This window comes from Gadus morhua, chromosome 7 (assembly GCF_902167405.1).
Source record: "Gadus morhua chromosome 7, gadMor3.0, whole genome shotgun sequence".
NCBI lineage: Eukaryota > Metazoa > Chordata > Actinopteri > Gadiformes > Gadidae > Gadus > Gadus morhua.
Window position 1 is genome coordinate 8,830,743 of NC_044054.1, and position 14,917 is coordinate 8,845,659.

Consider the following 14,917-nt stretch of genomic DNA (forward strand, 5'->3'; position numbering starts at 1 on the left):
TTTGCTTGCCTTCTCGCAACGGGCCTGCCTGCCAGGAAAGGTTATTTTATTTATTATGTGTAATGTATAAAGGTTGACAGAATAAATGTGTGTGTGTGTGTGTGTGTGTGTGTGTGTGTGTGTGTGTGTGTGTGTGTGTGTGTGTGTGTGTGTGTGTGTGTGTGTGTGTGTGTGTGTGTGTTCTTACACACTTGTACAATCTGGGCTACCTAAATTAAATCATCATAAAATAGATTGAATTGGGTATTTATTCATGATTCAGAAATATACCAATCATACAACTTATAGTAATGTAAATATTATTCCAAAATTGTTCTACATAACTGAAACAATTTACAATAATATATAAAAAATATATATACTGAGAAAACCCACATCAAAGAATATAGTGGAATATAATAATTTACAATGGGCTATATTTAAAATAGTCAGGGTTATTTTCATACTTGTTAACTGACAACAGTACAACATTAATGCAGTTCTCTCAGATCTAAAATAGCAGATTATTTAGGAAATATAAGTTCTTGTTTGTTTATTTTAATATCAAACAGTGTCTTAGTCTGTTTGATTGACAGGCGAGATGATCAGGGGGAGACCACTGTAATTGGGCCTGAAGATTGGATAGAGAGGCTCACTGAAGCTGCAGCCAGTAGCAGAGTAGATATGAACCCTGGCTTCCACATCATAGAAGGAAACCAGACCCTCATCATAATCAACAAACACCCCCACCTTATGGAGCTCAGCTCTCAGAGGGAGACAGACAACAGGGTCATCTTTAAATTCAAACGCATCCTTTTTGAATGATATCCCCCAGCAGCCATTTTTAGGGGTCAATGCAATGTTGTTTTTTCTGTTCATGGACTCTCTGGCCACTCCTAAACACTTTACAGACTTATCTTTAACCTGGACCTCAAAGTAAAATCGCCCTGAGGAGAAGCTCTGCCTCGAGAGAACACATTGAGAATGTTTAAATCTCTTAGGGTTGTCTGGGAGTTTATTCACTAGACCTCCATCATGTACTTGTTTCCCATCCTCAGACAGGATGATCCAGGGAGCAGCTGTATCAGGATCAAGAGTCACATCTACTTCATACTGCTGGACCCTCTTCAGTTCAGCATCACACAGCTTCTTCATCCCCATGTTCAGCGTCTCCTCCAGCTGATCCAGGGATCTCCTCAAGGTCCCTACGTATGACGGAGGACGGACCTCCACCGTCGTCCAGTCCCTGGTGGGTGGAGGATCCTTCAGGGCTCTGAAGGCCTGGAGGAAGTGGAGGTGGTCTTCAGTGTGTGAGAGCAGCTTCACCTCTGCGCTTCTATTGGTCAGATCTTCTATTTCCTGCTCCAGCCCTTTGATGAGGTCTTCAGCTTGTTTCTCTGTGGATTTCAGTTTCTCTTTAACCGTTTGGTTGAAATCTTCCTGCCACTTTTCGATGCAGCGCATCAGAGCGGTGAGGGCCTGCAAACCATCGGCCATCTCTGTGTCTGCGTCTTTCTTGCTCAATTTTACTGTGTCTTTGATCTCCTTAATCTTTTGTTTTCTCTCCTGGATCATCTGCAGAACTTCAGCCTCTATCTTCCCCAGCTGGGCCGTCTTCACTTCATATTCCTTCTTCAGAGGTATAACAGGATGGGACTTGTGGTCCGTCACTGTGCACAACAGACACACACACACCTGTTCAGTCTGGCAGAAGAGCTCCAGAAGTCGGTCATGTTCCTTACACATCCTTTCTTCCAGATGGTCCATAGGCTCGACCAGCCGATGTTTCTGCAGGCGAGCGACTCTCTGATGTGGCTCCAGGTGGGTTTGGCAGTAAGAGGTAAAACACACTAGGCAGGACTTCACGGCCTTCAGCTGGGTCCCAGTGCAGACGTCACAGGGAACTTCTCCTGGTTCAACACAAGGCTGCTCTTTCACTCGTACAGACGTTTTAAACTGAGCAGCCAGCTCTGATACGAGGATATTGGCCCTCAAATCAGGTCTAGTGTGGAAGAGCTCGTTGCAAACTGGACATTTGTACTGGGCTTGATCATCCCAGAACTTTGTGATACAGGCTCTGCAGAAGTTGTGTCCACATGGTGTAAAAACTGGGCTGCTGAACACATCCAGACAGATGGGACATGAAAAGTTCTCTTCAGACCAGGAAGTAGGAGAGGCCATTCCTAGACAGACAACAAGGTTTATGTATTGAGCATTTCCATTATTGGTCTTATTACGTAAGGGGAAGATAGGTTTTAACTTCTATCAAAGTTGTGCTATTTTACTCACCTTGTTGGAGTTATTGTTTGATTTTACTCCTGAAAGAGAGAACTGCTTGCACGTCGAGTGACTGGTTTTTCTGAACCTTAGGTTTCGTTTTCCTCAACATGACGTCCTCCCTCTCCTACTCTTACCCCTGGCTCCTCCCCTAACTCCTGGCCCCGCCCCCATTGACTGCATTGCCCTGACGTCCCAGTTTCACACGACTTTAGGCACATTGGCCCTCATTTATCAAACGAGCGTACGACAGAAAACGTGCGTAAAATGGACGTACGCTCATTTCAACGTTGAGCTTGGCATTTATCAATTTGAACGTGAGCGCAGGCTGCGATGAAATCTCACGTCAGGTCTGAGCTCGTGTACGCAAGTTTTTTTGGCGCAACATACGGGTATTTCAATGATGAATAGTGCAGCACAAGTAGCCCATGTTCAACATCTGTATTAATTACTAAATAAATTGGAATTAGCCCAGCCGTTCAAACAATTACAATCAAGTCAGGCCTAATTAAAAACAGTACTGCTATGAAAATAATTAGAATGTGACAGGTGAAATGTTTATTCAGCTGTCTATATTAACAGGAGCTTTGCCAAATAGGAGGTCGTGTCCAGGCGCGTCGTTAGACCTGGGCATTCGGGGCTATAGCCCCGGATCTTTTGGGATCAGCCCCGGATCTCAGCCGTAAAAAAAAAAAAAAAAAAAAATTATGTATATATATACATATATATAGCTGCTTTCATACACGTAAGTACTGGCTGCTCTTCTGAATATATGCTGCATCGTTGCAGCAACATTGAAGACGATCGCGTTGACTTCTGCGGTCTGTTCTGCCTCCATGCTGTCTGCGTCAAACCAAAACAAACCTGATTGACAGCGGCCACACTTATCCCGCCTCCTGCAAATGTACGTAATATCCCTCCCCTTGCAATGCCGGTGCTGGCACTGGCCGCGGGAGCAAGATGTTATTCATACAAAAATGCATCGTTTTATTCTTTCATTACACAATTTCTTTCATTCTTATAAATAAAAAAATAATATAAATAGGCCTACATATATAAATCTAGCCAACTTGTCAATCAAAATTAGTCTTGTCTTGTCTCTCTAGTGGTTGTTCATTCTAAAACACTACAATCTTTTGAGAAGCAAATGGTTGCAGCCTCTATAGGCTTACTGTGGCGCTGATGTGAGTACTGTATACATGCAATACTACTACTCATAGTAATAATCGGAGAGGGTTGAGAAACAGTGGGTTGACAATCCATTCTGGTACCTCATTTTGAAAATTCCCAAAAAAGAAACTTCACATAGGACTGTCTTTCAATTTTTAATACATTGCTTTGGAGGTTTTCAATCTAACATCCCACTGGTTTGATTTTACCTAAGAGAAAAATGTTTATTTTTTAAAGCATCCACAGCAGCCATAATAATGAGTTTATGAGACAATGAGAATGAAGCGGCAACAGTGTGACTGTGCAGAGTGAGAGAGATGGCTTCAATGGATGACCAGGGATTGGTGGTGGCGTTACCCAGGAAGGGCGGCTGTAGTTAACGGCAAGCAACAGAACATGAATAGTGAAGTGGAGGAAGGAGTCGAAATGAGACTTCATTAACAGATTCATGTACAGTTCAGATTTATATGGAGATAAGCTTCTTAAACAACGTGCATACAGCATAAGCAAGTAACAGAAACAGTCTGGGAAGATTATTTTTTCATTATTTAAATCTACATCCTGGTTACACGTCGCGCGATAGCGCATATCATTTCATGCAAGTGAGTGTTTACTTCCTGGTTACAGGTCGCGCGATAGCACATATCATCTCATGCGATCTTAAAGAGAACTTGACGCGTTTAGGAACAGTTTAGGAATGCATATTCCGGGAAAACATTAGAACTCTGAAATGCTGACTAAATATAAAGCATGTTTTTATCTGTAACATTAAACCTACACTGACAATAAGTAATAACTTAAAAATGAAACATAAAGCAGACCACTACTTACTTGCCGTTGCCTGGCTGGGGGAGAAAGGTCCGTCGGAGCAGCGATGGCTTCTTGACATCGGGTAGGTGCACGCAGGCTATATCTATAGCTATTCTAATGTCTTATTTTTGCCCTGGCGCTCGGCATAGGCGACCTATGTGTTGGGGGCGCCCTTAATTAATTAATCGATACATTAATTAATTAAATAATTAATTAATTATTTAATTAATTAAGATACCGTAGCAGCAGGAGTCAGGACGGTGCTCCCCCCCGGGCTAAAGCCCCGGATGTTTTCAATTGCTAACGACGCGCCTGGTCGTGTCTCAGCGATGGCAGATCTGGCTCTGTTAAGGACCTCAACGCACAGACGAGAGAGTTTTTCGAGACCGCGCCGATTTTTTTAAGGAGGGCGATGAATGGCTCTTGAGTCGTTTTCGTCTCCCAAGGCATCTCCTGATGGAGCTATGCAATGCTTTGGAGCAGTGGCGGCGCCAGGGGGGGGCTAGGGGGTGCTAGAGCACCCCCTAGATTGGCCATAGCACCCCCATAGCACCCCCAAGAAAATAATGGTAAAATAAGAAAAAAAAAAAAAAATCATTCTGAGTTCTTAATAAAATGTATTGTGTGATAATAATATTTTAATCACAAAAGAAAATAACAGATTGAAATAAACAGATTGTTCACGTAGCACGACACAGACACGTGGCGTGGCGTGCCGCGTGCGTGAACGTGATTGTTCAAATGAGTAGTAGGCTAACGGCTAAGTAACAGTAATCCTGGCGATCGGTCAATTAATTTTAAATCAAGTGGTCACAAAATCACGAAAATGGATCGGTATTTGATCCGAAAAAATCCTCGAGTTGAAGGAGACGTTCAAGAGGAAGAAAAAAGGCAGGAGGTAGTGGATGATTCTGATGTAGAACAAGAAGAGGAAAGTCCTGGTCCAAGTAGTCAACCCTTCACCTCTACTGAGGGCGCCGCTGCTAGCCATGATGCTAGCACCCTGGGTGACTTAAGCATGAACGCCCAGGATGGTCCGAAAATACCAACATTACACAAATATCCAACTCGGATGTTTGGAGTCCAGCAAAGAAGTTTCTGCAAGGGCTGGATGGAACCATATCCGTGGTTGGAATACAGTGTATCCCAGGATGCCGTCTTTTGCTTTGCCTGCAGGCATTTTCTCGGTGGAGGAGGGCACGGGTTTCATCGGGAGCCAACGTATACAACCAGTGGCTTTCATAACTGGCGGAAAGCAACAGCATCTTTTAAGGGCCATCACGAAAGTATGGGACACAAATTTGCCATGGAGGCATGGACTGAGTTTAAGCTAAAAGCAAAAAGCGGTTCAAAAATAACAAATATGCTGGATAAAGGACATTCGGTATTGATCCAGGAAAACAGAAGGTACATGATGGGCGTTGTGGAAAGCTTGCGCTATACTGCCTGTCAGGGGATCGCACAGCGAGGCCACATTGAAGATGAGGATTCAGCAAACAGGGGTAATTTCCGCGAGTTGCTGTCTGTAATTGGAAAATTTGACAAAACCGTTCAGAAAAAGTCAGATAACAACCCGTCAAATGCAAAGTATGTGCACCATGACGTGCAGAATGAGATCATCAATGTAATGGCAGAAATGATTAGGAAACAATTAAGGGATGAGGTTAAGGACGCTGAACATTTTGCCATTTTGGTGGATGAAAGCAAAGACATCAGCAAAAAAGAGCAAATTTCAGTGATCGTGCGTTATTTGAACACGGAATCAGAGAGAGTGGTGGAGGAATTCTTGCATTTCACCCCAGCTGATGGACTAGACGCAAACTCGCTCTTTGCAAGCATCAAGCAGACGCTCAGTCGGTGCGGTATTGACCTGAATTGTTGTGTTGGCCAGTGCTATGATGGTGCCTCAGTCATGTCTGGATGTAACAACGGAGTCCAAGAACTTTTCAGAAGAGAGGTGCCGCAAGCAGTTTATATACACTGCCATGCTCATAGGCTTAACCTGGTGTTGGTGGACTGTGTGCATAATGTAGATGCTGCCGCTGAGTTTTTTGAGACGTTGCAAACACTGTACAAGTTTTTTTCGGGGTCAGTGGTGCACGATCTCTTTCTGAAGAAACAAAGGGAACTTTCAACGGCACAGCGCATAGAGCTGAAGAGACTGAGTGACACTCGCTGGGCATGCCAGTATGATGCTATCTGTGCAGTCAAGAGAACTCTCCCGGCTATCATCGCTACCCTGCGTGACACTGTTCGCGACAAGAATGCGAAACGGAGGACAGAGGCTAAATCTGTCAGTTCCCTTATGGATGAGCAGTTTGTTCTGCATTTAATTCTTTTTGAGGATGTTTTTAGAACTACCAAATTCATGTCCGATGCGCTACAGTCTCCCAATTTCGATCTCTTGACAGCGGATGACCTGGCCCAATCTGTGATCACGGCCATATCGGAGAAACGTACAGATGACAACTGGGCAGCAATCCGTAAGCAGGCAGGAGACATGTGCGTTAATACCGGGATAGCTACTGTACATCGTGAGAAAAGGCAGACCCAAACAGCTAAACATCTGGAGGGCTTTATTGTGGAGGCCCCGATAGAAAGACCAGGCATGGGCAGCATGGATGAACTGAAAACTCAGTCATTCTATCCTGTCTTAGACAGGTTGTTATTAATGGAACTCCGGCGACGCTTTTCCATCGAAGCAAATGGTGTACTGGCAGGCTTGCCAGCCCTAAGCCCTAATCACCCATCATTCCTTGACAAGCAAGTTATTCTGCCCATGGCTCGCCATTATGGGGTCAGCGAGGAGAATTTGTGTGCAGAACTCCATCAAGTTCGCCGGCTCCTGAAAAGGAAGGAAGAGCAAGGATGCACCATTAACAGCAACCAGGAGTTCCTATCCCTTATGCGGCCTTACAAAGACGCCTTCGTGGACCTCTACAAATTGATCTCCATATCTCTGACCCTGCCTGTAACATCTGCGAGCTGCGAGCGCAGTTTTTCTTGTCTGCGTCGCTTGAAGAGCTACCTGAGGAATAGCAGTGGGGATGGCCGAACCAGTGACCTTGCACTTCTGGCGATTAACCCTCTGCGAGCACGGGCTTTGGACATCGACAGGATCATAGATGCCTTCGCTCTCAACCACAACAACAGGCGCATTGTCCTGTTATGAAGACGTAGGTAAGTGAACGATTTTTCCGTGTTGTCTGTTGCATTCTGCTGGGTTTTTGCAATTGGGTTTACAATGTGTTTTTCTGTCACATTGTTCTTGTTTAGGTGGAAACTGACACCTGATCTGCTGGCTTGCCTGGATTTTGGTTTTTCTTAAGGATTTTAAGCATAGTTTTGTGTGCACTTTTTGATACACTTTTTGATATCTTATTATTGTGGTTTTGAGTGCCTACTGTTTGGTTTCATGTTTTGATTGTGACCTAAAATAATATAATCTATTTGAAAGCATTTCTGACTCTTTGCCTGTTTAAATTAATTATATCTGACGTTCTAATCTGCCGTCTTTAGTTAGAAGTGTATTGAACTTGGTATGTTTAGTTTAATTTGTCGCTCATGGTAGTGGTGACCTGGTAGTCATCTGGCGCAAACTTTAATCCACACACTGAAGTAAGTGAAGTATTTCGGATTACGTTATCTATAACATGCTGCATCCATTTTGACCGTCGGATGTGAACGCGGCTTTGTGCGCGTCCGTCAGAAGTAGCCTACTGACAATAATAATACGATCGATTTGAATGGCGCTTTTTATGTACCCCAAAGACCCGTTAGAGAGCAAACGTGTAAACATATGTGACGATATGGTGGGGAGGTGTTGTAGTAGAGAAAAATGAGACTCATATGATATCACCCTAATTTCATAGCACCCTCAGTAAAACGCCGAGCACCCCCATAGCACCACCAGAAAAAAATCTCTGGCGCCGCCACTGCTTTGGAGCCACAGTTAAGGCGAGAAACTAGGCGATCAAACGCAATACCTTTGCAGGTTTGCTCTACCTTGGGATTTTTGGCCCCCGGGATCTTGCAGCGGGAGATCGGGGACAGGTCTGCTATTTCCCAGCCAAGTATTAGCCGAACCATGCCAGCAGTTTTGGCAGCTATAATGTCCCTCTCCGAACGTTATATTAAATTCCCATATAATAACGATCAGCAAACTGGAATCAAACGGGATTTTTATGCTATTGCTAGGTTTCCAAATGTGATTGGTGCGGTTGATTGTACCCATGTGCGTATGAACCATCTATTAATGATTACGCGTACATCAACCGCAAAAGCTACCATTCAGTTAATGTTCCGATTATTTGCGATGCCACGTCAATCCTGAACATGGTAGCCCGATGGCCTGGGGGCACGCACGATTCCTTTATTTTCCAAAATAGCAACATTGGGCATCGTCTACATCAGGGCGCACTACATGGTCAGAGTCATCTCGGTGAGTTACGCTGCAGTCGCACTGCACCGGCCTCCTCCCGTTTCTTGCTTGGCCGGCTTCACAGCCGCAACACGTTTTTTGGTGCTGAGCTGAGCTTCATGTCGGACCATTTTTTCTTCACCTTATTCGGAATTAAATAACTTTAACGGAATGCAAACAATAGCATATATGAAATGTTTTAAGCTGGATAACAGAAGTTGTACATTTAATTTATTATTTAATTAATTTAATTAACAAACCTCTTAGCCCGACGAACATTGGAAACACTATTCACTGCAACAGTTATTTCCTTCCATATAGCATTCTTTTGCTGGCCTTTAATGCCAGCTATAGGCTACCAAATAAAACCAGACGGTTCGCATCCACCAGTGACCCGAGCGTCTCCATTTGGGTCTCGGAAAAATTCCTCTATTTTACCGTTGGACGTTTCTCCATGTCGTAAAAGTTAGGGGCGAGACTTCTGAAGACGTGCTTTTATATGGGCGTGTTACGTTAATTACGATCGATCTCAGCCGCCGTATTTATCAACACCAAGATCCTTCGTACGCTGGGATTGGTGTGATACGAAGGTTTCGTAAATCTCACGTGGGTCCTATCGTAAGATGAATCATGCGTTCAGATTTGCGCTCATTTCTACGTTCGTTTGATAAATGAGGGCCATTCTGTGTAGGCTACTTCAAATGCCTTAATATGTGATCTCCTCTTCTTTCATGAATGTTAGGTCTAATAGGCGACTTGTATGGGACTGGGAGCGATTCTCTGGAGAGATCCACAGGTACCCGGTTTGAGCCCGGCCGAGATCATGACCCATGTCTCCGCCCAAACTCTGATCAAATGTTATGATTACATATATTTTAAATATCAGCAATTGCTTGGTTTGCTTGCCTTCTCGCGACGGGCCTGCCTGCCGGGAAAGGTTATTTTATTTATTATGTGTAATGTATAAAGGTTGACAGAATAAATCTGTGTGTGTGTGTGTGTGTGTGTGTGTGTGTGTGTGTGTGTGTGTGTGTGTGTGTGTGTGTGTGTGTGTGTGTGTGTGTGTGTGTGTGTGTGTGTGTGTGTGTGTGTTCTTACACACTTGTACAATCTGGGCTACCTAAATTAAATCATCATAAAATAGATTGAATTGGGTATTTATTCATGATTCAGAAATATACCAACTATACAACTTATAGTAATGTAAATATTATTATGTTAAAATCTGTATCCTCAAATTGTTCTACATAACTGAAACAATTTACAATAATATATAAAAAATATATATACTGAGACCAACATTAAAGAATATAGTGGAATATAATAATTTACAATGGGCTATATTTAAAATAGTCAGGGTTATTTTCATACTTGGTAACTGACAACAGTACAACATTAATGCAGTTCTCTCAGATCTAAAATAGAAGATTATTTAGGAAATATAAGTTCTTGTTTGTTTATTTTAATATCAAACAGTGTCTTAGTCTGTTTGATTGACAGGTGAGATGATCAGGCGGAGACCACCGTATTTGTGACCGAGGATTGGATAGAGAGGCTCACTGAAGGTGCAGCCAGTAGCAGAGTAGATATGAACCCTGGCTTCCACATTATAGAAGGAGACCAGACCCTCATCATAATCAACAAACACCCCCACCATCTGGAGCTCAGCTCTCAGAGGGACACGGACATCAGGGTCATTTTTAAATTTAAACACATCCTTTTGGAATGATATCCCCCAGCAGCCATTTTTAGGGGTCAATGCAATGTTGTTTTTTCTGTTGATGGACTCTCTGGCCACTCCTAAACACCATACAGACTTATCTTCAACCTTGACCTCAAAGTAAAATCTCCCTGAGGAGAAGCTCTGCCTCGAGAGAACACATGGCCGACATGTAAATCTCTTAGGGTTGTCTGGGAGTACCTTCACTACACCTCCATCATGTACTTGTTTCCCATCCTCAGACAGGATGAGCCAGGGAGCAGCTGTATCAGGATCCAGAGTCACATCTACTTCATACTGCTGGACCCTCTTCAGTTCAGCATCACACAGCTTCTTCATCCCCATGTTCAGCGTCTCCTCGAGCTGATCCAGGGATCTCCTCCAGGACCCTACGTATGACGGAGGATGGACCTCCACCGTCGTCCAGTCCCTGGTGGGTGGAGGATCCTTCAGGGCTCTGAAGGCCTGGAGGAAGTGGAGGTGGTCTTCAGTGTGTGAGAGCCGCTTCACCTCTGAGCTTCTATTGGTCAGATCTTCTATTTCCTGCTCCAGCCCTTTGATGAGGTCTTCAGCTTGTTTCTCTGTGGATTTCAGTTTCTCTTTAACCGTTTGGTTGAAATCCTTCCGCCACTTTTCAATGCAGCGCATCAGAGCGGTGAGGGCCTGCAAACCATCGGCCATCTGTGTGTCTGCGTCTTTCTTGCTCAATTTTATTGTGTCTTTGATCTCCTTAATCTTTTGTTTTCTCTCCTGGATCATCTGCGGAACTTTAGCCTCTATCTTCCCCAGCTGGGCCGTCTTCACTTCATATTCCTCCTTTAGAGGTACAACAAGATGGGACTTGTGGTCTGTCTCTGTGCAGAACTGACACACACACACCTGTTCAGTCCTACAGAAGAGCTCCAGAAGTCGGTCATGTTTCTTACACATCCTGTCTTCCAGATGGTCCATAGGCTCGACCAGCCGATGTTTCTGCAGGCGAGCGACTCTCTGATGTGGCTCCAGGTGGGTTTGGCAGTAAGAGGTAAAACACACTAGGCAGGACTTCGCGGCCTTCAGCTGGGTCCCAGTACAGACGTCACAGGGAACTTCTCCTGGTTCAACACAAGGCTGCTCTTTCACTCGTACAGACGTTTTAAACTGAGCAGCCATCTCTGATACGAGGATATTGGCCCTCAAATCAGGTCTAGTGTGGAAGAGCTCGTTGCAAACTGGACATTTGTACTGGGCTTGATCATCCCAGAACTTTGTGATACAGGCTCTGCAGAAGTTGTGTCCACATGGTGTAAAAACTGGGCTGCTGAACACATCCAGACAGATGGGACATGAAAAGTTCTCTTCAGACCAGGAAGTAGGAGAGGCCATTCCTATACAGATAACAAGGTTTATGTATTTAGCATTTAAATGATTGGTCTTATTACATAAGGGGAAGATAGGTTTTAACTTCTATCAAAGTTGTGCTATTTTACTCACCTGGTTGGAGTTATTGTTCGATTTTACTCTTGAAAGAGAGAACTGCTTGCACGTCGAGTGACTATGGTTTTTCTGAACCTAAGGTTTGGTTTCCACAACATTACGTCCTCCCTCTCCTACTGTTACTCCTGGCTCCTCCCCTAACTCCTGGCCCCGCCCCCATGGACTGTGCAGTTCCCTGACGTCTCAGCTTTCACACGACTTTAGGCACATTCTGTGAGCGATTCTCTGGAGAGAGAGAGAGAGAGACAGAGACAGAGACAGACAGAGAGAGAGAGAGAGAGAGAGAGAGAGAGAGGATTGAACATTCATTCACCGTGACCGCAGCCCGGGCACTCCCGCGACTCCCGCCGTGCCCCGTGAACGAATTAATGAATGGCCCGGGAACCGCGGGCACCGTGACAGCGGCCCGGGCAACGCGGGCGCCGCCATCCGGGAACCACGGGCACCGCGGAGAGCCCAATGTCCACAAGCACACCCCCCCCCCCCTCCCCATATGGATATGGAGAATTGTTGGCACTTCCCAGTGGTGGTGGTATCATATATAATTAATTGTGGGTCTCTGGGAAGAAGCCGGCCCTAACCCTTTAACCCTAACCCGAAACCTCAGATCCCCCCCCTTCCCTGCCCTCGGGGTCTCACCCGGCCGAGTATTGGTGTGGGGGTCCCAGTTAGGTCCTAGAACAAGGTATTCAAATTTCTATCTCAAAAACAGTTTTTCCACCACATTCTAAACCACTAGGTCTTGCAGGCACTTCTGAGAGGCTTTGTCTAAATAACAGCCCATTTGGGAAAACTTTTTTTCTCTAAGGATTTTGGCATCTCTAGCTACGTCGAAAAGGCTGGAAAAGGGGCATGACCTCCAACAGTAGAGTAAATGTACATTAGACAGAGGTTAGTTTCTAGTCCCCATTTTTTGTGGGATGGAGGTGTACATTTGTGGCTTAACTGTGTGTTCACACCAAACGCGACGGGGCGACAGGATCCCATACAAAGTGAACGTATAGACGCGTATTGGGCGAATATTTTGCGAGAGAAAACCGGCGACAAGTTTTGATATGTCGCGCCACACTTTCGCCGTGCACAGGCGAAGATTTGTGGCTCGACAAATTCGCTTGAGTTGAAATATTTGAACTTTGACGCGAATTTCGCGTGATGACAGCCAATCAGCGTTCAACAGCGTGGCCACTGAGTCACATGTGTAACGTAACAGCCAATCAGCGTTCAACCGTCAAACTCAGTGCAGTGCAGTCCGGGGTGAACTGCAGCATGGAGGAGGAAGTGAATGTTGCCGTTTGCGACTCCCGGAGCTCTATACATAATATAATAGTATATAATATAATATTTGTAGATATAATATCACGGCCAACAGCTCTGTGCGCCTCCGGATGGCCGTAGCGCGGGGAGCTCTCATACTGATTGGGCTTCTCTGGGTTTGTTTACCGGCGTTGCTATGTTTCCGGTCTTGTGTGTTCCAACGGTTTATTAGGTAGGCCTATCTAATAAATCTCTGTCTATTCAATACTTCATTCACTGCCTCTTCCGTGGTCATTACAATATTATGAATATACTGCGTCGGGTCCTCCGACGTCTCTCCCTCTTCCACAAAAGGTAAAGACATGCAATGGTGGTTATCTTGTTGTGGTGCGACCAATTCGACAAAACTTGCACAGCGACATATTATGATTTGTGGTGCTACAAAACTTCTGCAACGCGAACAACAAATTTCGCGTTTGGTGTGAACGCACAGTAACTGTGTGTTCACACCAAACACGAAATTTTTCTCCCGTTCGCGTTGTCGCCGAAGTTTTGTCGCGCCACACCTTTGTATGGGATCCAATCGCCCCGTCGCGTTTGGTGTGAACACACAGTAAGGATCACCAGTACACGGCCTTATCCCGGTGAGCCACTGACATTCCTGAACTGCATGAAGCTTCATTCACATCATGAAAATGTCGATTGATAAGCACATAACATCAAGAAAACTCCAAGCACACATTTCACAAGAGGATTAAGGAGTACAGATCTGAAAATTTGCACTGTTAATAGTATCCACCTAATGATAGCCGTATGGTAGTTATACAACAACAAAATGGTCATATAGGCAAAATGGGTTGAGACTCCGGACGTTTGGCTTTTCTATGAAATTGTGGGAAAAGTAAACATCTTTAGAGCAGAAGACCAGGGTGAAAAGGATACATCTGCTTTTAGAGATGAATATGAAGAAAGAATTTTGAGTCCAGGTCAATCTGGAGAAATAAGGCTAGTTCATATATATATATATATTTCTTTTTTTTAAATAGCGCCACCTTTGGGTGCAGTACCACAATTTGGGTATATGGGTAGTGGGGGGTATTGGTATCCACCTAATAAAAGTCGTATGTTTTTTTTATACAATAACAAAATGGTCATATAAGAAAAATGGGCTAACTACTACTTTTTTGGCCAATATTTCTCAAATGGAACTTAATAAAACAAATTCTGTTCGATGTTTTTTCTGAGGCTTGGTCTAAAGATTTTATGTGGCGATTTTTGTGATAAACTGTGGGAGGTGCTGCGGGAGCATGGGGTAAGGGGGTCTCTCCTCAGGGCCATCCAATCTCTGTACTCCCAAAGCGAGAGTTGTGTTCGCGTCCTCGGCAGCCAGTCAGTTTCATTCTCAGTGGGTGTTGGTCTCCGCCAGGGCTGCGCCTTGTCACCAATCTTGTTTGTGATATACATGGACAGGATATCGAGGCGTAGTCGTGGTGGGGAGGCGTTGCAGTTCGGTGGTCTGAGGATCTCGTCACTGCTTTTTGCAGATGATGTGGTCCTCATTGAATCATCGGCCTGTGACCTTCAGCACTCACTGGATCGGCTGGCGGCCGAGTGTGAAGCGGCTGGGATGAGGATCAGCACCGCTAAATCTGAGGCCATGACTCTTAGCAGGAAACCGGTGGATTGCTTACTCCGGGTAGGAAATGAGTCCTTAGCCCAAGTGAAGGAGTTCAAGTAGGCTACCTCGGGGTCTTGTTCGCGAGTGAGGGTACGATGCGTGAGATTGGCCGGAGAATCGGAGCAGCGGGGGC

The 14,917-nt window shown here is 44.8% G+C and overlaps 2 protein-coding genes and 1 long non-coding RNA gene across 3 annotated transcripts; 1 reads left to right on the forward strand and 2 right to left on the reverse strand.

Moving 5' to 3' along the window:
* Positions 1-230: 230 nt before the first annotated feature.
* On the reverse strand, positions 231-2,417 carry LOC115546495 (E3 ubiquitin-protein ligase TRIM39-like). The gene is made up of 2 exons (XM_030360001.1): positions 2,269-2,417; positions 231-2,162 (listed from the first exon to the last, which is right to left on the reverse strand). Exon 2 carries the CDS (start codon positions 2,158-2,160, stop codon positions 556-558), a length of 1,605 nt encoding a protein of 534 aa, XP_030215861.1. The 5' UTR covers positions 2,161-2,162; positions 2,269-2,417; the 3' UTR covers positions 231-555.
* A 4,490-nt stretch (positions 2,418-6,907) lies between these two features.
* On the forward strand, positions 6,908-7,695 carry LOC115547933 (uncharacterized). Its single transcript, XR_003977451.1, has 2 exons — positions 6,908-7,416; positions 7,513-7,695. It is a non-coding gene; the product is annotated as an uncharacterized LOC115547933 (long non-coding RNA).
* A 2,102-nt stretch (positions 7,696-9,797) lies between these two features.
* LOC115547948 (zinc finger protein RFP-like) lies at positions 9,798-11,964 on the reverse strand. Its single transcript, XM_030362466.1, has 2 exons — positions 11,850-11,964; positions 9,798-11,743 (listed from the first exon to the last, which is right to left on the reverse strand). Exon 2 carries the CDS (start codon positions 11,739-11,741, stop codon positions 10,137-10,139), a length of 1,605 nt encoding a protein of 534 aa, XP_030218326.1. The 5' UTR covers positions 11,742-11,743; positions 11,850-11,964; the 3' UTR covers positions 9,798-10,136.
* Positions 11,965-14,917: the final 2,953 nt, after the last annotated feature.

Coding starts and splice junctions, on each gene's coding strand:
- LOC115546495 (XM_030360001.1), bottom strand. CDS start 2,160: ATGGCCTCTCCTACTTCCTGGTCTGAAGAGAACTTTTCATGTCCCATC.
- LOC115547948 (XM_030362466.1), bottom strand. CDS start 11,741: ATGGCCTCTCCTACTTCCTGGTCTGAAGAGAACTTTTCATGTCCCATC.